This window comes from Colias eurytheme, chromosome 22 (assembly GCF_061535395.1).
Source record: "Colias eurytheme isolate Ceu_HAF_F1 chromosome 22, ilColEury1 Martin Lab GWU primary, whole genome shotgun sequence".
NCBI lineage: Eukaryota > Metazoa > Arthropoda > Insecta > Lepidoptera > Pieridae > Colias > Colias eurytheme.
This window is the reverse complement of record NC_143001.1, coordinates 7,739,700-7,765,828: the sequence shown is the minus strand read 5'-3', so window position 1 is coordinate 7,765,828 and position 26,129 is coordinate 7,739,700. Positions and strand designations below refer to the sequence as shown.

General features: G+C 33.2%; 1 protein-coding gene across 1 annotated transcript in view; it reads right to left on the bottom strand.

Annotated features, from left to right (window-relative positions):
• Positions 1-900: 900 nt before the first annotated feature.
• Positions 901-26,129, bottom strand: part of ssp3 (SCAPER domain-containing protein short spindle 3) — a 72,516-nt gene continuing 47,287 nt past the window's right edge. The window contains exons 16-21 of the mRNA XM_090115190.1: positions 19,183-19,300; positions 18,484-18,675; positions 5,895-6,003; positions 5,173-5,273; positions 2,103-2,264; positions 901-1,501 (exon numbers count right to left, since the gene is read on the bottom strand). Coding sequence (XP_089971316.1) covers positions 1,406-1,501; positions 2,103-2,264; positions 5,173-5,273; positions 5,895-6,003; positions 18,484-18,675; positions 19,183-19,300 — 778 coding nt within the window. The 3' untranslated portion in view covers positions 901-1,405. The remainder of the gene's footprint in view (positions 1,502-2,102; positions 2,265-5,172; positions 5,274-5,894; positions 6,004-18,483; positions 18,676-19,182; positions 19,301-26,129) is intronic.

Here is a 26,129-nt window from a genome sequence, read left to right as displayed (position 1 = left end):
AACATCGACAAGACGAAAAATAATTAGGTAAATATAATTCTTCTCTAGATATAATTATAGATTATAGTTGTGTTTACGTAAATTGAAACGCAGCACGCACTCACACTAAGCAATTCCTATATTTCAAGTAAAATTAAACTAAATTTGAAAAAAAAAAATGCAAATGTGCGTAACTCATAGAAACAACCAAATGTCACTGGTCGTAATTTAGAAAATAATAAATTAATAATAAAATATAAAGATAATATTAAACCGATTAATAAATAAGATAAAGCTGAAATAGATAAATAAATAAACGACGTAAAAACAATAAAAACAAAGAATTTAAACATTACAGTCGCACACGACAGACTAGTTGATTAATTGCCAAGTAATAGTAATTGCATGCTAATATCAATGAATATTTACGTTGTTTAGTTCACAATAACGGTATTCTCACATATTAAAACTGTTTAAAATTTCTCAGTTTAAAAAAATAGATAAGGAAAGAGAAAATACGTAAATTGGTAGCAATAAATCTTTATATGTGAATTTTAAAAAGATTTATTCATAGTTTTTAACATAAAATTGTCAATACAAAATAAACACTAATGAACAGAAATCAAGTCGTCTAGACATTAAAAATGGATATTAAAACATAATATTGAACACAATAAATTGTTTATGTATGCAAATTATCTAAGTGCGAATTTTATCAAACAAACTTACATGATTTCCTTTAACTGTATCTTTTACTTTGACGATATCAGAATACGCGTTATTATCAACTAAAAAGATACAATTAGATCTAAAAGTTAATAATTTGAACATCATCTGTCTTACCACAAAAACTTTAGACAGGGTTTAAATTTAAGCGCGGGTTCTCTTTAATCTGGTTTTGTCGTATTTCACATATAAAGTGACAGATCCCTGGTTTAAAGTTAGACTGTGTTTAAATTGTTTTGTGGTGAGACCATATATCTCAAATACTGTTTATCGGAAACTCCAAACTATTAGTATAGCCATTATAGACATCAATATATAATTTCAAAGTGTTTTCCTTCAATATCTCCAATTATTTTACTATCTCAATGATCTGATTTTTTTTCTCTCTTATATTTTGTAACATTGGTATTGTATCATCATTTTCAATACATTCATGTTCTTCGTCTAGTTTGAGTGTTACGTTCATTATCGACTGTGGTTTTCTGAATTCATCATGCTATGTATTAGATAGATCATTAAAAATAAATAGGTAATGTTTATTTCCATCAAAAATAATAAGCCTCTCATTTTATACTTTAAAAACGTAAATATCATCAAAACCACAGTATCAATGAATTAGTTTTACATTTTCATCATTATAATGTTTTAGGTGTTCAAAATATTGTATTTGATCGAAATAAATTATAGTTTCTCGTTTATTTTACTTCTTACCAGGTTTCTTAGCTCTTCCTTGCTTTATTACTTGCACGAGTTTCAAATATTGAGCTTCTGGATTCTCGAGGAATTCTTCAAGCATCTGTTGGATAAGGTATTAGTTTAATTTATTATAGAAAAGTAGATTGAAGTAAAGCTCCTAGTTGTCAATAAAAAGTCAATTAAAATATATCTAATTCTTAAAGTAGTGAATCAAGATAAGACTAAATTATAAGATGGCCAATTCGATAACATAAATGTAATTAAATAAGCCGTTTCAACTAAAAGTATTTAAGTCAATTTCAAAATCTAAGACATCTTAGCTAATGTTATTTTTCTCACATTTTTAATTTCATGAACAATCAAACAATGTAAGAAATCGCTAACAAAATTTTTATTTTAAATTTTTCACACATTGAAAAACTGTAATACTATAAAAATGATACAAACACAAACAAAAACAAGATTGTTAAACTTCGCCTGATGACGACGTACCAAAATCGGGTGTAGTTTTTGAGAATAATAGTATGTGTGTTAATTTAAACTGCATTTTACTTCTAAAACATTATAAACCAAAGAAACAAAAATACAAAAACATACAGTAAACCAAATAAGGTGGTAATTGGCAAAACTATGTTATGACAAATGAGATTGAAAATAAAATAAATAATAAATAAATGTTTGAGTTTGAAAATAAAACTTACCGTAACGCTAAGCTCGGAAGCTATAGCCGCAGCACACGCCGGGTACTCAGAGAGAGCAATCAAAGTGGGCAATAACGCATGACTGCGTGATTTTGACACCAACCAATTTGCTGGTAAAGTGCACAGTGTTTTGACCACACTCCAACCTTCGCATATTGCTTCCTGGTTGAAAAAAACATATAAGAAAGTTGAAATAAGTGGACACTAGCAGAGGCGGCTCGCCCTAAGGAGCGCTGGTGCAGTGAACTCCCATAAATAATTATAATAAAATCATACTCCTTAATTTAATTATTAACATTAATTATTACTATTTAAAATCAATCGTAATCTTTAAAACTACTGTTAATACCAATGAATATATCCATCATTCCATCATCCCATACACCTGTATAATACCTACTGTATTATGTAACGCGCGAAGCGGTGCGCTCACGATTGCGCTCCAATGAAAAAAGATTTAGTACATTTCCTAATACGAAATCCAATAGGAGTGAAAGAGAGGGTTTTGCCAGAGCCCTGCGCGTGAAACAAAAGATTTTCTATGGAAAAGTAGCAAAATTCGGAGCGCCGCACCCGCAAACGTTGCCGGTTCGTTTTTACCGCCCGGCAGGACAGCGATTGCGACGTTGCCAGTTGCTACGTCTATAATATAAACAAACACTCGACTCTCGAGTCAACTTCAATGCACGCGCGCGATTCATGCAATTTTCTAATTAAAATTATAAAATACGTGTTGAAATAGCCTGTACTTATCAGTATTACTTGTGAGTGTTAAAATGAACAATAATTATAATGTGGCGTTCATTAAAAAGTGTGATAAAACGTTACAAATTCGGCTTGAATGTAAAGCTAAGGGACCGCCACGGCCTGAACTTGATCTTACGCAAAAATGTACGACAAAAACGAAAACATATACGCGTGTGTTTAAATCTGAACAATATGTAAAAAAAACCGTGGTTGTGTGGTTGTGATGAAAGCAACAACAGATATTTACGAATGTCTTGTCGCTTTAAGTTATAGATATTTTTGCACACCAAAAAGAAAGACGTATGTAGGTATTTCCTTTATAAGTAATTTTTTTGATAAATGTACTGCTTTACACCATGTATTTTCAGTGTTTTATTTCAAGTGAACACCCATAAAATTTTGTCACGAGCCGCCTCTGGACACTAGTAGTAGGTACCTGTAACCTAGTGGAAAGACTAATAATACGTAAAATCTAAGAATGCTCAAAATATTTTTAGAAATGTGTACTAGAATCGGAAATTTTAAAATTAGTTTTTAGTATTGGTAGTAAGAATAGATCAAGATTATAAAAAAAAAAAACAATTTATATTTCTTCTCAATTCACTTATTCTTCACACAAAACTATAAACTTCGAAATATATCATCAACTATCTGATTAAGCAATTAAGATTACTACTAAATCGAAGTTATTATCTAAATGACATTATATCTTATCCACTTCTTTACTCCTATACAACACAATTATTACAATCTTATATCAAATAGTTTTATCACACAGTTTTACCGAACTTAAACCTACCCTTAAACAGATAACCGTACTAATGCGTAATATCAATAAAAATTTCTTCCAACGAATTAAAATTCCGCCCTATCCTACTATAACTTCTATATCTAATCTCACTACAAGCCACTTACAAGCGCATGAAATTTTAAACAGTACATTATCATAAACAAGACCCATCTGTTGACACAAAATTCATTATAGTAACGAAAGAATGCTAATAAATTATTCATAGTAATGGTCAGTGTAAAGTAGGAGGAGTGTCGGGCCTAATGCGCTTCCTTGAGTGACTCCCGTACGAGACACCTGAGGCCGTGGGAAAGTTTACAATTTGTATTATTAATTCTCTTGATGCGGGCGAAATTGCTTGGCCGTTGTTAATCTTAATAACTTGGGTAGTTTATCGTTGATAAATTTCGAGACAGACATATATTTCTATATTGAGTTATATTTTATGTATGATAGAACTCGCAAATGTTTTAAAACGCTTTTACTGTTTTTGTTTTACTATCACGTTAGCCTTTGAACAACAATGATATCATGTGCTAATTTACCACTTTTTATTTTATTTTGGCAATGAAGTTTGATCATAAATACTTGAAACACATTTTTCAATATATACATTTTTAACTCCCAATACATCCGCTTAAGCCACGATTTTTTTATAAATTATAGGCACTGGAAAATTATTTAGTTACCTTCATAAAACTAACCCATATTTTCGTCCTTTATCTTTCCAAAAAGAAACAGCAACCGAATAAAAATAAAACAAAAATTCATACTTTCAATTCAATTTTTCCCCATAAACCTTCTCATCTATCCTTACAAACAAAAAAAAACGAGCATATCTATTAAGACAAGACAATAATAATTAAAAACATCCGTTTAATAGTTCCGTTCAGTCCACAGGTGTGTAGTCAGGTGCGCCCGCATGACATTATTAGTTTTACATTTTACACTTGAATACACGAAAAATTTAGTGACCATTACATGTTGTGAATATATTACATGTTTATTTTTATTTATTGTGGAAAGTCAATTAACCGTAAATAAAGTTTGAAAAACTATTTGAACCGTTTATAAATTAAAATAGCACAGTTGAACAATATTCAATCATCAATATTATAAATTATCAGGAGTTATAGAAACGTCTAGTATATAAAAATAAATAAAAAAAAACTGAATATCTATATTTTAAGACTCTCGGCTAGAAAAACCATATTTACAACATTTCTTACTTTTAATAAACAACGAAATTTAAACTGACTATTGCATTGAATAATTATTATATACTTTCCCATTTTTAACACTTGTCATAAAAATTAGTTATTATTACTATACCAAACAACTTTATATAATAATACTAGTGGTTCGCCCCGGCTTCGCCCGTGGTACCTACATGTTTAAACTATCCTATCTCTCAAGTTGGATTGAACTGCACATGGTGTACGAATTTTATTATAATCGGTTAAGTGGTTTAGGAGTCCATTGAGAACAAACATTGTGACACGAGATTTATATATTGTATATTAAGATAATTACCTGTAGTTGTGGATTGTTGACCACAACAAAGCCAACGAGCACAATAAGGTCCAGGACCATAGTCTCAGAGAGGCTCTGGTCCAATCGTTCGTTGCTTAGACCTGTGAATAATCAGATTTAAATCTAAGTATCTACTATAAATAAATATTAAAGTTATAGATTTTTATTAAATAGGAACCCGAATACAGAAAGAAAGTATATAAAGAATTCTATATAAGTCTATCCGAACTCTATGTGAGGGCAGAGTAAGGCAGAACAACGCTAGTTTATATAAAAATTTGTTATTATTATTCATGGCAACATTTAAGTTTGTTACAGACCTAAATTTAAAAACAAATCAAATTTCAGTTCATAAAATAACCTATTACCTACCTCAAAAACACAGATAGAAATACAAAGGTAAAAATTAACAATACAAGTTAACCAAAGCCCAAATAATAACAAAACCTACTTATGTGCGATAAAATACATTTTTATTCCCTTCATATTTTTGACGTGACAACGTCTTATAATTCGATAGAGCCGGCTGCACGCACGAAAAAACATGACACATACGGCGTTACCTCGCTCTGAGGTGTTCCATGTAAGGCTTGAAGTGCAAGCGAGAGCGCGGAACGAGCGACAAAGAAGCACAATCGGACGTTGTCACGTTCAACTATCGTCCGTAAACCGACTTTACAGACAACCAATTTTTTAACACAATAAGTAAACACCAAACTCACGCAAAGTATTCTTCCTAGGCGCTTCCTTATCATTGGGCGCGTGCTGAGACAGCAGCCTCGCGACCGCCGCGCGAAACTCGATCGGCCAACCGCCTTCACCGAACGCCTCCTATACAGTTTGTTACCATTTGCTTTGATTTCTTAAACGTATGTTTATTTAGGAAGAACATACAGATGAAATAAGCTATAGAGACGCGACATATTTATTTATTTATAACACTTTATTGCACAAACTAAATTTTGACAAAAATAACATTAAATGAAAGCTATAGAAACGCGACATACATATATTGAGTGAAGACGACAATAGTACAATAAAAGGAAAGAAAACAAGAACTCTAAAACAGATTCTTAAATATATAAAATTAGTTCAAAAATTTAACAAAATATGATTACAAGAAAATGTGTGTATTTTGTCCCTCTTAAATGTCGCAACGGAAGGATGTAACAGTCAGATTATTTTGTGCGGTGATAGAAAGCAATGGATATTGGATACTCTTACAGTGATAAATTATGTTTTTATGCTGGAAATATACATTATAATGCGTATTTGAATCCGTCATTATATCAATTAGGTATAATTAACAATAACAACGTGTTTATTCTATAGCTTCATAAAATGACTATATCATTGTAATAGACAAATAATATTATGTATTTTGGTCATAGTCAACTGTTATATAGTCTGTGTAAACAGGAATTGTTTTTGCCCTCCTCTTGTCTCCGGTTCGTGGTGTAATGTCGTGTGTGCACAATTAAGCTTGTTATAAAGTATTATAAAAATAAAGTTAATTTATCAGCATCCACAAGTTGTGTTTCAATATACAATTATTTCAACAATTATAATTCTATATTTATAGACACCTGGCAGGTTAATTCCTTTTGACCACACAACCAAATCCACGGGTAACAGCTAGTGCATAAAGGTAACACGATACACTCAAGGAGGTCGACCGTGACCAGAGGAAGCCCTCACGAAACCGTAACTCACTTTGGACAATTTGCGAGGGACGACTCTATTTTGTTAACTTCTACAATTGGCCGAAAGGAATAGATTTTTACCACTAATGTAGCGGTATTTTATCACGATTTTTAATCTATACTAATATTAGTGAGTTTGTTTATTTGAACGCGCTAATCTCAGGAACTACTAGTCCGATTTGCAAAATTATTTCGGTATTAGATAGCCCATTTATCGATGAAGGCTATAGGCTATACAGGGTGTCCCAAAAGGTTACGTAGCTAGGAGGAGGGGTGATAGGGGTGGTCATGAGAGTCACCAGAAAAATAAAAAAAAAATTCCCCTCTGGGTATTAAAAAAATAAAAGGCATTTATAAAAAAAATTAAAATTTTATACCTTGTGAGGCGATTTTGCCCCCGATGACCTACAATTATTGGTATATTAAAAAAAAATTGCTGTTATGCTATCGTCAATAACCCTTTTTCAAATTGAAATAAGAAAAACAATACATATCTAACCAATATTTTAAAGAAAATTAAGTTTTTGTCCAATCAAGGACTTAGTAATTACGATTTCACTCAACTTCCTCTAAGTGTACTGAAAAAAAAAAGTACTATGCAACTCCGGCGAGTAACTTAAAAAGTTAGGTAATTTTATTGCGATTCCAAAATGGTATAACACTTACTTGAAAAATTCTTATTAGGATATGTAAAGATGATTTTCGGGAACAATACCCCAGCAGAACAAAACATACCAATAAAACAATAGTCTCAAACTCGTACACAAATAGTACATTTTTAAATGTCTATTCTGTTCCTTAAAACTTAAAAAGATAAATAATATTTTATTGCAATGGTTTTAATTGAAACTCAAAAATAAAACAAAATCGTAATTATTTATTTAAACAAAATGCTCGAAATGTCTACCACCAACATAAATACACGCCCTACATCGTTTTAAAAATGAGCGGGAGATATGGCGGGCAAATCTTCTATTGTTTATTGATTCCGCGGCCTCTGTAATCCTCGCCCTCAAGTCAGCCAAGTCCCTGATGGGTTTTCCGTAAACTTTTTCTTTTATAGCACCCCAGTAAAAAAAGGCTAACGGGTTTAAATCCGGTGAACGAGCTGGCCACGCTATAGCACCGGCCCTTCCCATCCACCTACCAGAGGAATCCCTTCATCTAGGAAATCCCTTACAGGACGTGCATAATGTGCTGGGCACCCATCATGCTGGAACCACATATTCCTCATTGTTTCTAGCGGCACATCTTCCAATAGATTTGGTAATTCGTTTTGTAAGAAGTGTAAGTACACCTCTCCAGTCAGTGCCTCAGGTAGCTCAAAGGGTCCTATTATTAATTTACCATTTAGTATTCCGGTCCACATGTTCACTTTAAAACGATATTGGGACCGATCTTCTCTAAGTAGGTGGGGATTTTCTACGTGCCACTCGTGCAAATTGTGTAGGTTCATATGTATCCGTCCTTTTTAAAAGTAGACTCGTCGGACCACAGTATTTTATTAAAAAATTGAGGGTCCACCCTATGCATGCGCAACATCCTACGACAAAATGCAAGTCTCGCAGGATAATCGCGTGGTAACAGACCCAACGTGAACCACCAAACGTGTTTAGTTTGGTTACATTGTTATTGGTATGTTTTGTTCTGCTGGGGTAATGTTCCCGAAAATTATCTTTACATATCCTAATAAGAATTTTTCAAGTAAGTGTTATACCATTTTGGAATCGCAATAAAATTACCTAACTTTTTAAGTTACTCGCCGGAGTTGCATAGTACTTTTTTTTTTCAGTACACTTAGAGGAAGTTGAGTGAAATCGTAATTACTAAGTCTTTGATTGGACAAAAACTTAATTTTCTTTAAAATATTGGTTAGATATGTATTGTTTTTCTTATTTCAATTTGAAAAAGGGTTATTGACGATAGCATAACAGCAATTTTTTTTTTAATATACCAATAATTGTAGGTCATCGGGGGCAAAATCGCCTCACAAGGTATAAAATTTTAATTTTTTTTATAAATGCCTTTTATTTTTTTAATACCCAGAGGGGAATTTTATTTTTATTTTTCTGATGACTCTCATGACCACCCCTATCACCCCTCTTCCTAGCTACGTAACCTTTTGGGACACCCTGTATATATCATTACGCTAAGACCAACAGGAGCGGAACACTGCGGGTAAAACTGCGGAGCACAGCCAGTAAATAATAAAAAGTTAAACAATCAAAGTCAGTGCTTAAAAGACTAATAATATTATGATTTAATTTAAAAAATATTTATCGTGTGAAGCAAAATCCAGACTTTGGGTTTTTTACAATCATCATAGGTATAGGTAATCGTAACAATGTTTTAATTTGTTTTATGCTTTTATTTTGCCGTCTGATAACAAAAGAAGTCGTATATCGATCATTTTTCAAGCAATCGTCAAAATCCTTAAAACCTTATTCCGTCAAAGTATTAGATATAGGATACATTTATCTACCAAAAACTTGTAACACATTACACAATTGAAATCTCAGCTATGACGAGCTAACAAGATTCGCTCGTACAACTTTGCTCCCAAATCTCTGTTAGAAACATTCTACACACGTATTCTGTAGTTTTGTTATCAACACTGAATGGACGCGTTCAAATTAGGTTACTTGAATTGACCCTAGCTGAGACGGGATGAATAAACCGCGTTTTAAATCCGTTAATTCTTATTTAGCGATTTTTTTTGCTATAATAACGATAATTAGCACACAAAAAGACCTGGATTAGGAGATTACTACATTTCCTTTGGACATATACCTAATGGGGTGGGTTACCATGATGTCTTATAGCAATATTATTTCCAGTGTGGTTCTAGACGACCTATATAGCGCTGTCATATTTCCATACTGGAAATGATACTGCTTGAAGACATTATTGTTCAGGCTTGTATCGTGATCCAGCACGCTGACCACACAGACCACAACTTAGCAGATATCACACTCGTTTCGAGATATCTAAACTAATATTATAAAGTTAAAGAATTTGTTTGTTTGAACGCGCTAATCTCGGAAACTACTGGTCTGATTTGAAAAATTCTTTCGGTGTTAGATAGCCCATTTATCGAGGAAGGCTATATGCTATATATCATCTCGCTGAGACCAACATGAGCGGAGCACTGCGCGTAAAACTGCAGGGCACAGCTACTATTATATAAAATAAAGTTGCGTTAATTACACGATTCTAATTGTATTTGGTTGAACTTGTCTACACAGACGAGCATTTAGTAAATAAATAAAGTCTATATATATTGTTATACAGATGAAATCTCAACATCATCCCGATTCCTTGCACGTATTGCTAACATCCGCAGCATCACGGTACGCTGTCACGCGATCGTATCGTCAACAGAGATTAGTTGAGATTTAGCTAATGTTGCGATGTGACGGGATTTCATTCCTTTGGGTTTAGGTTAATATCAAATTGTTGCGTTTTTGGTAGAATATTGTGTAAACAGTTTTTTAACCCATGTTTGAACTTACGTGAGTTAATAATACTGTTTAAACCCTTTAAAGACTGTTTAAACCCGTTTAAACGTAAGGTTATTAAAAATAGGTAAAAAGGCCACACAAAACATTAGTGAAACTGCCTCTAAATCGGTTAAGGGCAGATTTTTCAATGCTTGGATAAAACTTATCCGTCCAATAAAGTATTACACTATTCTATTAAAATGCCACATAAATTGTCAAATACGGGCAATTAGAATACGTTTTTAAAATGGTAGTTTTATACATTATTCGAAGAATAAGTTTTAACCAAGGATTGAAAAATCAGCCCTTAATCTATCTGAAATTAATGCCTATAAATTAACATGCAAAGAGAAAAATGAACATCTTATATTATAAGCGTTGTTTTAGTTTCTCTTATGTCTATAAATACCCCCAAAAACAAGTATTTGGTTACATTTCATAATAAGCTTAGTTTTAAGAGAGTTAAATAAGTAAGCGTGTGTCCCAAGAGTAACCATCAAACATAAAAATATTGAAGATAAGAGGAGGGTACATAAGTATTTGTATTTTTACTCCCTTTGAAATATAAAGTGGTTATCTTCAAACAATATACCATAATGTTATTTGTTTATAGTTACTGTGTAGGCACAATTTTCATTGTTATTTATTTACACAGATATTTGAAAAATATTTGACAATAAAATATGAAAGACGATGTTTTCTTCTATAGTCTGTTTTTGGAAGAGAACCTTTAATTTATTTAAATCTTAGTAATAACATATTTACTAGCTTAGATTACAAAATAAAATACAGATGGAGCATGACAACCGCCCGTCGCCCTTGTCAAAGAAAATACGAAATCAAAAGCAAATACAGGTAAATTAGCTTGGAGAAATTTTTGCGTTTGTAGTAGTGTATGGTCAGCAAATAAAATAAAACAACATTTTATTTTTAGTTTTAATTTTATACAGGGTTACTTGTAAAACACCAGCAACCTCGCAGGACAAGATAGCTAACATCATAAGTAACAACATTTGTTCTACGACTTTTGGCATAACGCAATAAATTATTTTTAAATGATTTTTTAAACTTTTATTGTACTCTCCTTACATTTGTAAGTCTATGTTCTATTAATTATCGGATGGACGACGCGACGCCCCCTTCCCCCTCTCGTTCGCTTTTTGTTTACGTAATTTTTGGGAGGCGTAGAGTTTATAATATTCAGACGGAAAATTAAATGAATATTTATTTTTGTATGAAAATAAAATCTAACAAATTATCAAAAGTCGTAGAACAAATGTTGTTACTTATGATGTTAGCTATCTTGTCCTGCGAGGTTGCCGGTGTTTTACAAGTAACCCTGTATATATAAGGGATTTTAAATTAAACTATATGTGTTTCTCCTCTGAAAAAGATGAGACTTTATTTTAATATTTGCACATTTAACATACATATAACTTTTACATTAACAATGTAATTAAAATGAAAAATTTACTAACCTGAAAAAGAAACGACATTTAAAGTTTAATTCTTTAGTTTGAGAAGTCAAAGGCTTGCCTCGACCATGTTTTAACACTGGAGCCATATTGAATTAACAATATAAAGTTACAACACTTACACACAAATTAAACACTAGTTATGGCCCTGCCTTCATACAAAACTGCTGAATACGCCGTTCGCACGGGAATAGAATGTGGATGCGATTTCCCTTAGTTAGCATCCAAGCTTACGTCTTTATAATTATTAAACTGTATAAATTCATTCTTTAACTCCGGTCTGCATCGTGCAGACATGGGTGTAAAAGTCTCATTTTAGCTATTAAATGTAGTTTTTAAGTACATCTGAGTTTTCATTTGGGGCCTCCGGCTGCGGGACATGTAATTCACTTCAACAAATATTATAACAATAATAACAAATAATAACAACAATCAACAAATACAAAATTTATCAATTAAACTACGTACATAATAATTATAATTTTTGAATGAAATGTGCTTTATGTTCTAACGTTACCAAACGACTGCACGTGGCACCTGCGGACAGCGTAAACTGGTTTATTCTGGTTTTGTGCGTGTTTCCACTTTCCACTATCAAGTGACGATTTATTTATTTGTTTTGTTTCGTAATTATTATGGTCAAATATTAATTATGAAACAAATTATTATGGACACGATATTTTATTGTTTCGCGGTAGTCGCCTTGTCGTTTGCTCAAGGACGTAAAATTGACGACGCAAAACCATTTTCTTTCAAATAAAAACTTGTTTTTTATTGAAAACAAAAGTGTTGCTAGGAATAAGTATAAAATTATATAGTAATGTTAGGATATCGAAACATTTTTGTATAGGCCAGAACGATATAGTGGAAACGCGCTCTAAGATCTGAGTAATATACACACCACTACATATGCAAAAATTTCTCCAGGCTAATTTACCTGTACGTCGCTGCTCCAGTGCTATAGCGCATATAGTGTCATGCAATACGTCAAAAAGGGTTTGCAATTTTAGTAAAAAAATGCTGTCTTGTGATAATAAAACGCTGTAAAATTTGTTCCCGAAAACAAAAAAAAAAGATAAAACATCGTTTCACAGGTTTTCTGTAGATTATTTGGCTGATTTATTTCTTTATACGAATAATAATTTTACAGATATGAAGGAATACAAAACTTCAACGTATGTTGCCAGTATTTTGAAAATGAATTTGCCATTTTTATTGGTAAAACGGTAAAACGGTTAAAAGATCTTCAGGGTAATGCTGTTGGATTTTTCGATCGTGAAAGTGATTATTAATTGTAAAGTGCACTAAAGGTTCATGATCATTATTAGATTATTTTAATAAGCATAATACATTATTTTGTTACTTTTATAAAGCTTACAAACGCCATAGTCGTTTTCGCTAGCGATTTAATTTATGTGAACTCTATGATGGTTATAATGAAAATAAAATGTCCCGTATTCTCGACTAAAAACTACCGCTATTTGCATTCATATATTTTAAAAAATAAAAATAATATAATTATTATAGTTAATATTGAAAATTTTTGAAGTGAAACTTCTTTATCGGGGTTGGAAAAAAATTTAGTGTAACATTTCTTCGTTTCGTTACGTGCCATCTTTTTCTTGTCCCTACCAAGCGTGATTCGACCGACGCGACGTATGTCTGTAAAGTTGCAAATTATTTTTTGAAAAATAAGATCATAAAGAAGTTCACTTCTTACGTGTGTACACTAGTATACGCACACATTTTTTTTATGTAATTTATTTAATTAAAAATTGAATACAATTATTTTGTCCATATATAACTTTAGTAGGCAGGTACTTTATATTATAATAAATAAAAGAATTTTTACAATATTAAAAAAAAACAATATCAACAAACCCGAAATAATATTAAAATAAAAATTAAAACTTGACTGCTAATTTATAAATAGCCTACGTCACTACCGCCACTAACATAATAATTCAGATGATTGCAATGAAACCTCACATCTCAATATCGGTCCAACGGTTTATACTGCAGGGCGTGTCAAAGAAATATTATACATAATTATGTACATACATAAACTCGAAAAACATAACCCTCTTTTTCGGTAGTCGGGGAAAAATTTGGGAAATTTTTCAATATCTGGTAACATTACACGCACACAGAAGCACCGTGTACGTACAGTGCAGCGGCGAAATGACAGCACACATAGCTTTATTGAAAACTAGCAATGCCCTGCGGTTTCACCCGCATAGATAGCGATATCGTTACAGTGAAAAGTCTACTATAGGTCGGACTATAGGTTTAATTTTTAATCACATGAAAATCACCTTTAGCCCGTCCCGCACTACGGCCTTTTTTTTCTTTTTTTTTTGTTTTAGTGGGGAAATCTTTCATAGATACCCACGGCCTCCAGGGGGGGGGGGCCGTGGGTTATGTCGGATTCCTACCGACCAAAACCCCACTGTGTTCCGTCAAGACGCATATTGGTAGAATTCCTCCGTGACCCCCGCACTACGGCCTGCTCGAACAGTATACCTACTATTTTCTGTAGATTGACACTTTTAAAAATTCGTTATATCTTTTGAATGGAATATCTAATTCTTTTCATTTAAAAAGTATTTTGCTGGTATTGAAACAGTCTATAATAAAACATCATTTAATGGGATAAGGATTAATATATGTGTATGGATAAGATGGTTTGATTACTGTCGGCACTTCTATTTACTTTGAAAACGTAAAAAAGTTGTTGTAGTAACATAACTACTGAAGATGGACATATGGTATCGCGGACTTTCTTGTAGATATTGATCCATTCTATAATACCGTAGAACATTTTTTTGTTCTATCTTCAATAGATTCCGCAGCGCACGCGATGACAGAAGTTTTATTGAGGATTTTTTTACACCTTGGGTTACATTATTGCATTTTTGGTAAGGATCTCTAATTTTTTTGAAAATGCAATATAGCCTATGTTGCTCAGTAAAGATGCAGCTTTCTAATGGTGAAAGAATTTTTGAAATCGGTCCAGTAGTTTATGCGTGAAAACCATACATACATACATACATACATACATACATACTTACAAACTTTTCCTCTTTATAATATTAGTATAGAAGTATAGATGACGATAAATCATTCGGTTTAGTTCGGCAACGCTCCATCTGTCTTTTATTTTGTAATCTAAGTTTACTAGTTATTATTCTGTAGTAATAATCTAGTCTTAAGAAATCAAATCAAGCAAATAAATTATGTTATTTATTAAATTGAATTTTACTTTTGCTTTTAGCGATAGATTTAGACGTCATTTCAAACTTTTAAGCTTTGTCTGAATCTTTAAATAGAAGTATGTACATATATGTTGATTTTAACTTTCTAAAATAGTTGCTATACATACACGACTATGAATTTAAATAACACACTACAACTCAAAAGCAACCACCAAAAACCCAGTACCAATCCATCAAACCATCTGCGGTGGCTAATAAACGTATAACGTGTTTATCCATAATGTATAACATCCCATGGGTCCACAATTATACATGTATTTAGACATCAAAGTTCGCTCGGACCCCGGGGAGCGGCTCGGTACGTTTTTATTATTACCTACTATTAGAGTGCCTTTGTTTGTAGACTGTTCTGTTGTAAGTATGGAAAGTGCTTTGTTCTTGGCTGTTTGTACGCGATTTTATAAGAGAATAATATGTAAACTGGTTCATTTTATTAATTAATCTGTAAGTAGATATTAAATAAAGAACGTTATTCTTTTCATGACGAATTGCATTCATTAATATTACGGTTGATCAATGACGAAATGTATGACTATGGCTTGTATTTAATTATAAAAAAAAAAACTTAAATAAGTAGGTATTAGAAATTATTGTCATGATTCATTGCAACTTCACAATTTCCATTTATTATAATTTCTCCCCCCATAGAACTCTTAATGAATCAACGTTTAACAAAACCAAAAATTACTTAAATACCCCTTCCTTACAATATATTCAATCATATCACATTGAAACCACGAAACAATGGTATCATCGCCATAATTCATCCTCCTAGCAACAATTGAACTAATACCACATAATACTTAATAATAGTAACGTATAATACCAAAATTAACCCGAAATATTTCGCGCCACGTGGCGGGCGCGCGTATCGCGTGACAGTGTAATGTCACTTTGACAGCTGTCATTTTTGACACATGTCACGGGGATTCGCGCCACCGCACCTCGTGGTGACTCTGTGCAATGTATAGTGTATACCGTATAGGGGCATTTGAAAATCTGCGCTATCCGATTGATACCCTAAAGTTTTTGTCAGCAACAATTTGTTTAAATTGCGTAGGGTACCAAGGAAATTTGTAATTTGTATAGCGAATTGAAAGAATGGGACGCAATAAACAATTTTTTATTTAATTTTGTTTCCGCAATAGCATTCAAATCCTCCTATTATTAAAAAATTAAATGTAAAGCATAAAATTACGAAATTATATAGATACAATAAAATCCTGCCAATTGTTCTTTTTAAACAAAAAAAGTTCTGTAGTTTAAAAATTTCAATTTGTATTTGATTGAATGTAGAAAAATAGTATCAACATTTAAAAGATTCATTCACCTTACCCTAGTTGAAATAAATACACTTAAAATACATATATGTAAGTCTAGAAACCTGAAAGGCTCTTGTAAGCAATAAAGAGAGAGATAGACAATACAGACGAAGTTAGGGTTAAAAAGTGACAGCTAACTCAATTATGATGTACGGAACCCGCAGTTGGCAAATAGTCCCGATCTAATATGTGTGTTTAGTGATGTGCTACTGCGATTAAATATTATCGATATTTTAAAATTGAACGAATGATATTTAAATTTTCATAAAGTACTAGACAAATTTTATGACCATTTCTTTATTTTTTAGGTTCTTTTCGTAGGATGATTCCGGCAAAGTTTATTTGTAACATTATATTAACTAATATTAAGTATTTGATCTGAAGGCTGAAGCCCTTTTAAAATAAAACATCTACTACCTATTTATGTCGCTGTTATATTTATTGTTACTAATAGAACTGTCTGTGCTTTTCGATAAGAAATAAATTATTCATAGGTACATCACTAGTGAGGGCAGATAAATTGGCTTTCCGGTAACGATTTTAAATTGATTGACCCCGTCCCTAGAGGTTCCTACAATCACCGTTCTTTACTTAACAGATTCTCATCTTTACTTTGATACAAGCAAATATTGTTTTGGTTTATAATAAAATCATACATAATAGTTGATTTAAGGGATAGATTTTTGAGTAGTAATGTTTAAATAATTAATGTTGATAATTGAATACTTTTTATTTGGAAATTTATAAGCTGATGCTACAAAATAAGAAGGTTTTTTTTTAAGTTTTTTATACCCATTAGACATAACACTACGCTTTGAATAGCGATTGTTATAACTGTTTTAACCATTTACCATACAAATAAATCGATCATATATGCAGACAAATAAATCGATTTTCTTTCTATTTTGCTTCCATTTGACAAAATGAAACGAATAACATGATTCAATCAATTTTATCCATCGCAAAAAAATTAAAAAAAAAAGATTTTTTCGCTGTTTTATTTCTCCCAACAAGTCTAAAGACAAGTACCTAGCTCCCAGCTATCCCACAAGGCGCCACTCAGCACAGTATCAATTACAAACAAAACATTGCGCACCAAGAGTGGCGCATCGCCTGTGCCTGCGCAAACAATGCGCGTAATGCACTCTTGTGACTTACATTGCAAGTTACGACTGAACTCTGTCGATTTTTAAGCTATGAGTTATTTCGCTAGACACGGTAGTATGTTTTGTAAAATTTACGACTTAAAAATCTACTAATACATATTTATTTTTTTATAAAAAAAAACAACATTTTTTGTATTATATTTTATGACGTGAATTAACGTCTCTAAAACAACAAAAAAACTATAATTAAGTATTAAACAACAAAACTTAGTGATGAATAATAGACTGATATAATTTTAATTTGTTAAGAAATAAACAAAAACAATATTTTGCACACCGTACACAATAAGACGTCACGGTAAACCCCCAGAAATGCATATTTATAATGTCGTAATATTAAAGATCTTTAACCATATCCCGCAAATAAATGCTCCTCTAAAGGTATATATAAAGGTCATTGACCTACAGGTAAAAGTCACAAAAAGCAGTTGATTCTCTCATAATCTACATTCAGTACGCAACGCTAGTGTTTGCACAACAAACCCTAATGATATCGTTAATTAAGGAGAGAGCAAATATTCCGAGTTGCTGAATCAATTGGCAGCTAGGGGATGTTTTTTTGCTATACTAGTTGTAACACGCGGCGTCAATCGTGTAGTATTCCAGTAAAACGATTCGATTCGATCATTTATTGGTAAATTTTTAGTTGATATAGATTAGTTGTGTGTTTATAAATTTATTACATATGAAATGAAAAAGTAGTCGTAAGCAAAAATATAACAATGTATGAATATTTTATTAATTAAATAAGTTTTATTTGTGTTATTGTAATTGTGTAAAATGTGTCTGTGTCTTGAATATACACATGAATCTATATGTTGTCTGTCAATGTTGCTCATATTTGTTTTCTGTGTGTCAATGTTCACAAACCTGTACAATAGAGTGGTCCATCTCAGCGAGCACCCTCAGTAGGTGCGCAGTACGAGCGGCCCGCACGAACCCGCCGCAGCTCGCGAGCGTCGCGCCCTCCGCGAACAGCACGCAGAACTCGGCGCGCGAGCCGCACACGCCCGTGCCGAGCGCCGCCTTGAGCGCCTGCCGCGCGACCAAGCGCTCTTTGCCCTGGGCATACGGGCTAGTTTAGATCGCAGACTCTGTGACCTTGAGCTAAAGCGTGTTAGCTCTACAGTTGATACTTTTGTTGATTACTAGGTGTCGAAGCACACGACCTGTGCTTGCTCCAAGTCCTGCGCGCCACGCAAACCCCCGCGGCTCTCCAGCCTCGCAAAACTCGGCGGCGATACATTGACACGTTGATTTTAGAGCGTACGCACGACCACGTTATATAGATCGATAGAGTGACGTACTTATAGTGAACAGTATTTTCGCTTTGCCCAAAAGATTATGAATAAACTAGCGGTCCTCCCCGGCCCCCGACTTCGCCCGATGTACCTACATGTTTAAACTATCCTATCTCTCAAGTTGGATCGAACTGCACATGGTGTGCGAATTTTATTATAATCGGTTAAGTGGTTTAGGAGTCCATTGAGGACAAACATTGTGACACGAGATTTATATATATTAAGATAAGTGAAACCCCTGCTAATGGTTAAAAAGAAGAAAACTTACAGTATCAACAGCGCATGGATGACACAAATCAGCGCAGACAGTCAGCAAGGTTTGTATGCTTTCTCTCGCTTCGCCCGCCTTCTCCGCGCGTTCTAGACATCCGCTCAGACATAGGTAACTGTAACAAAAATTTAAAAATGTATAAAATAAAAACAAAAATACAGGGATTGCTTTTTAAAATAAACGTTGGTTTGTATTGTTGAATTTATCAACATTAGTTTTAAGTCTGTTTTATGTTAAATTCAGGTGAGTCATGTCTGTTATATGTAGTAATCTATGTAATATGTTCACAAAATACTGAGATTCGAGGACATACAATTTACATCTAAAACGATATACCAAACGAAGTAGAGTAAGGCGTACTGACCCGATATCAATAATTCATTAATAATTATGTATTACAACTAACACATTTTTTTTGTTATTCAAACATCATCGATACATTTTACTTTCCATACAAGATAATTTCTTAGAATATCAGCCCTTTGTACTTTACCCTTATTACCCGCTTATTATATTTTTTCTGCATAATCTAGTCCAATAAAACGTTTTAACCGACCAGCACTCACTATAACTACATGCAGATCCAACCAACACTTGTTGTTTTCTTGTTACCAACAGTGTTGTTGTTGTGTTGTTTACGGCAACACGGCGCGTGTTTGCTTTTCATTCGGCTTTAAAGGGGTACCTACAGCAAGCTCGTTAAACATTGTTTGTGTTTCAATGCTTTCATAATTATTTTAATTGGCTCCAAGATAAGATTGGGATTTGATGCTGTGTTGTTAAAACCGTGTAGCTAGATTTATCGAAATAATAAAGAGAAACAAAAAGTTTAATCATCGTTTAGCGCAGTGTGTCTAATATGTTCAAGCAATATGTCTTAATGCTGCAACGTTATTTAATTAAAAAGCTTGGTATGAGCTGACAATAATATTGGATCTAGATTAGAATTATGATAAAATTTAAAATGATTAAATATGCCTTTAATATTAAATTACAAAATGTATATTCGTGGTTGGCACAAAAATTATTGAACATCATGAAGGCAGGATACAGGAAAAAAGTAGTCAAAATTTCTCCTGCATTCCACTGCAAATATCAAAGCTATGTAAGAAATATTCTAGAAACATGCATTGTAATGTAATACAGAAACAATGATATAAGTTCCACTACGATAGATGTAGAAAACGAACGTAAATAAAAAAAAGAAATCCCACTACGTCACAATATTTGAACATCTACGCAATCGAATCATCATTTTTACCAACTTTCCTTGCCACCTTCTCCACCCGACTGTACAAGCAATCCATAAATCCACAGAGATCACTGCAGTGTACAGTCGAGCGCGAAATAATTTGCAAAATTAAAAATTGTACGCTCGTCTTACAGCCCCTTCTGCTATCCAATTATAACGGGTGTAAATATTTGCTTTGCGGAGCGGTTGCTGAGGTATCTTCGCTGGTTTTGCTTGAGTTGCACACGAGAATTCACTTCGCTTCGCATATTTCCAGCGGTTTAATATTATGTAGAATGGAATGGATAGTGTAATGTGGTTAGTACAACTATATATCAGTTTAGGAATTGTAGAAATAATAATAAAATAATAAAAAGTATTCGTATTTTTATTCGCAGTGTAACAATATGAGAGAGGTCTATTTTAAACCCATTAGAATGCCCACGATTTGAAATAAAACTTATTTACTGACTTATAAGTGTTCAGGCCTTCAAAATTGCAAGTTTTCTGGAACATATATTGGGTTAATACAAATTCATTATCGATAAAATGGAAATGCAGATTGAAATTGAATAAAAACTTCAAATGCAAATTTTATATTTCGTCTGATTGCAATCAAATATGCTCCTCTTATTTCTGTTCAATTGTCAACATTACCAAAATCTGCCCCATCAACATCATTCCAAACCGTTTCAAGAAATTCCTTCAACCCGCTTTAAACTGGCTGCATCACTTAAAATTCCTCCAAAATTCCCAATTCGTAAATTAAATAAGCAATTCGTGGCACGAGCTGATCGAGGAGGAGCCAACACCATTACAACTACACTTGGCTATCGAAACCCATCCGAATTCACTTAACCCACCTATTGCCGTACAAAATAATTTACGAAAAGAGCTCTTTATCGAAAAAGGAACGCAACGATCCCAAGCATTCGCCGTTTAAAAAACAAAACGTCCGAGATGGCGCCGTTCCTATTCCGCTGATAAAACGCCGCGTCGCGATTGGTCAGTCGCGCGTAATGTTGCCCGATGCGATGGGCACGTCAATTATTTCGTAAATTCGACTCTAATGCGTCGCTCTTGGGCACAATGAGTTTTATATCGGACCTCCTTGTTGAGTGACGTGCTGAGATAGCGCTTATCTTAAATATTCTGGCTCCGAGACGGATATAGAGAGTGATGATGCACCAAATGAGCTACGTTTCGTGCGAACCGTTTGTACGGAAAGGGTTTACGTCACGCCGATCGTGATTTAGCTTACGGCCAAATGATCTTGTCTCACGGGATGGAATATGCGTCGAGTACATGACCAATTATACAAAGAGAAATGGGAGATATTCATTTATTATCGTAAATGTTGCATTCCAACAATATTAAAACAGAATATGAATACGCATTCTTAGTTGTTTACAACGAGTTAGGTACTTTTATTCCCTGTGTGATAAAACATAATGATCATAAAAAAAAACATACATTAAGTAAGTAGATAATATTTTTTTTTTATTTCAGGAAAACATACACATAAAGAGCAGAGAAGCAGGAGCATAAGCCTACATCGATTTATACTTACTCGTATACATTATTCTTTAATAGAAAAGCTCAAATTAAAATAAACAACAGAAGACTTAAATTCATGAAACAAATCTTTATTTAACCCTGTAGGCAGATCAAAACTAGAATCCACAATTCAACTCCAGCATACCTTCAAGACAAATCATCTTAATTGCAAAAAGGTTCATTTAGTCGGATCGCAGTACATCAAAAACAAAAAAAAAACAAAACAAAACACCTCAACGCGCAGGCGCCATTGATTAATGGGCGCCGTCGGCCAATCCGAGCGCGTTCTAAATTCAAACGCGCTAATGGAAGCCGAACCGGTGCGCGGCGCCTGCGCATCGACGTTTTTATGTTGCCAGGTTTAAGGAATTTTCCCGTGTGCATGTTAAAAATGAAGTGTCAAGATCGGTATTTATTTATTTCTCAGAAAATGTCAATTACTTATATTGAAGTTCATTAGCGATTTAGCCTATAATATGTACCTTATCAATGTTGTATTTCACATGTGTATGTTGAATATAATTAGTCAGAAATGGTGTTCATTTATCTATCAGAAAGTGTCGAACTGATGTGCCAACTACCGAGTTACACATGCGTCTTATGGTAATTGTGTTCGCGCGTAACATGTTAATTACTTCAAAACAGCAGTACTAAAATATATAATAGTAATATGTACCTACGTGTGGAATTTATCTACATTTTATCATTTTTTACACCCAATACGTAAACGTTTACGTTTTCATACTTCATGTCTTCCAGATTAAAACGACAACACTAATTAAGTACGGGTTCTAGAGTATAATCTATCCCTGATCAAATCTTTACCGTCATCTAACGTTATAATTATCATGCCAAAGCACACGAGCAAAGTGACTTCCGGCTTCCCCTTAACAGACACGAAGCAAGTGACAATGGACACTGTCTTAGAATAAGTTACCTATGCATTTAGAAATTTAAGGTAACATAAAATTACTTATTAGTCTTATAGGCTAGATTGTAATTTATATAAGGTGCTATTTTGAATTAGCGACCTTATAAAAAGAAAAAATAATCTATCCATGCATTCACCTATCATTTCCAATCATAACATCATAATAAATCAAAACTAAACTCCACGGGCGAATTTAACCCGCGAGCTAGCAACACCGGCCACCAAAAATTTATAGATGGTTTAAAATGCTTTCGTCCTTAATTTCACCGAGACGAATGACACCGTATCACACTAAACACCGTGATTTATGCGCTCACATTACGTAATTCATGTTGCGTATGCTTTTAAAACCTCATAGAGAGGGGAATGGAGGTAGGATGGAAACACATGCATAGGTACAGATGTTTCTCTTTGAATTAGATGTGATATTTTCTATTTATGACGCTTGATGGCGATGATTAAAGGAATGTAATTATAGAAAATTAAGCAGGTAGGTATAGTTCTTCTTCTCTTACTTATATGACAATTCCCGATCCCAGTGAGGACGGACTCTGCCAATCTCAAGTTTTTGACAGACTATATATAGAGGTATATTATTAGCTATCGTTTATGTTAGTTCTTGAGATAAGCGACAGGTATAGTTCAATCAATTATAGTCGAAAAGATAATTATTTGAACAATTTATTATCTACCAGCTTATACTGCCAGTGAATTTTCGATACTGGAAATATTATACGTATTTTCACCGCTTCAATCAACAATCCTAAGGAGAATATGTTTTTACCAATTCCTAATCTAAATATAAAATACATGGAAATCGCTTCAGCTGTTCTCACGTATTAAATATACGTACACACTTAAAACATGTTATAATTGGTATGATTAATAAGGCTTTCGACGAAATATACCCAGTGAACATTACAAACACGCTAAATTCCTCATGTAGCAATATAGATAACATCGAAACGTAGATACTGACTCATACTTTTACTTTTAAACTAGACAAACACATAAATAACTGTGTTTAAAGTTATTGAATTTTATTCGTGTTGGAATTAAATACATTTTTATGGGCTGACCAAGAACAAGTAAATCAAGTAGTAGGTATTTAAGTTAGAAAGAAAACAATTTTATTACTTTGTACGCTAGCGCCATCTATATTTCGTCTTTAATTTTTATCCTAATGCAATCAATTCTTTCACGAGTTAAAGTTCATATAAAGTTCATAAGATTATATAAGCCGGACCGTATTAGTAGCAATGTGTCGAGATGCTTATTAATAGAAACATATCCATAAAAAAATGCATCGCAAATTATTAACTACACATTAGAATATACGTAATAAAAAATGTATTAATAAAAAATCTACAAAATATTCATAACTCTCCCGCAACAGATGTAAAGAACATTATAAAAACCATAAATGACCATAAAATCATTGAAACCAAGTCATACGGGGCGTGAGCGCATACATTGAGACATCATGCAGTTCTAATATATGTAAATGCAGTCAAAACAAGTTTATTTCATGCCACCCTTATGTGAAAGGGAATTTCAAACCATTAGCGAAGGGTACATTAAGCTATATGTAGAGAAATTCAATTAAAAACGCATTCCTCTTTTGATCTCCGATCATATTGTATTAGTGTCATTTTTATTTTGTTTGCCGATGCTTTCTTTACTATCTGGGGTACGGAACGCATTTTAAGTGAAATGATATGATTTAATTAAGCTGTACATCTGTTTTATATTTTTCAATGCAGCGGACTGGTGTGTTTCTACAATTTATTTACATATTTGGTTTTCTAAAATACTTGTACTAATGTTCATATATTGTGGGATAAAAACTTAAATCAATATCAATACACATAGGTGTCTTTGTTTTCACTTTAAGTTTACATAATAATTGCCCACTTAACTACTCCAGATTAAACCATAATAAAAAGTATAAGTTATTCGATTAAAGTTTATAATCAAATAGGTGGCTTACAGATATCGCGTAATTTAGAAACAAATATCCAAATAATACAATATAAATAGGATAATAGCATTCACTTGCTATTCATGTAATAGTGACGATATTCATGATATTTCCTTTGAAATAGAAACTTTTGGATCTGCATAAATAAGACCATTGCATTTGAACACAGAAGCAAATACGATTATAGCACATCGTATACTAAAATTAACACCCAAACGGCGAACAGGCCTGAGCATCAATAAAACTATTTTATTTCAACGCATTAAACCTAAGCCGAATATTAGAGTCATGTCGCGTTCCGACAAATCTCTCTCTATTTACATATGAAGAGGCGGGGAGAGCTGGGTAATCCCGGTAAGTAATTCTTTTTGAGTAAGTAATGCGTTGATAAATGAAATTAAATCGCACAAACAAGTGCTGCCATTCGGCCCGGGGCTCCCCTTTCGTGCGGCATCTAGTTCAACTAGGGATGCGAAGTCGCGGATTAGCGATTTTGTTATCGAGTTTGATGTGTGTTTAGTATGATAAACTGATGATTGGTAAAATAAGTAAATAACGTATTTAGATAGCTTAACAGAAATATAGGAGACAACGACGTGTGTAGTGTATTCTGCTTGGCAGCATACTTGATGTAAATCATAACTTATTTTTTATACATCAATATTAGTTATTATTATAACGTCGCCATAAAAATGTTATCATACGTCTGTGCTAATATTACAACATGAACATTACTATATAATTCATTAGAAATAGCTTCTTTAAAAACGAATAACAAACCTAAATTTTGAAACTATCGATAAAACATCTCTACATCACCACGCCAAACTTAGCAAAAAGCGCATCGCAGCGACATGTGCGCGCCAATCTGTCATTGCTACTCAAATCTCAAGCACTCCACCTCTCCCTCTCTAACACACGCGAGATCATCCCTCCGTCTTGCTCGCACACCCTCTACCAAAACACCCCAGTCTCCCCACGTCGCGACTACTTAGCGAATGAGCGATAATCACTCGGAGCGATGTATTGAATTGTTCTCGATTGTCCAACTCGATTATTCGGGTCAAAACACTCGTAGTGCTATGGCAAGTACGCATTTTGTGATCCACATTCATTTGAACGTAGAGACACATTGTCTGAAATCCGGTTAAGGATGTTATTGTAAACAAACATTCAAATGTTAACATATAAACAATCTTCCTTCACCTTTTGCACAATATGTTATTGGCCTTCTCTTAGGCACG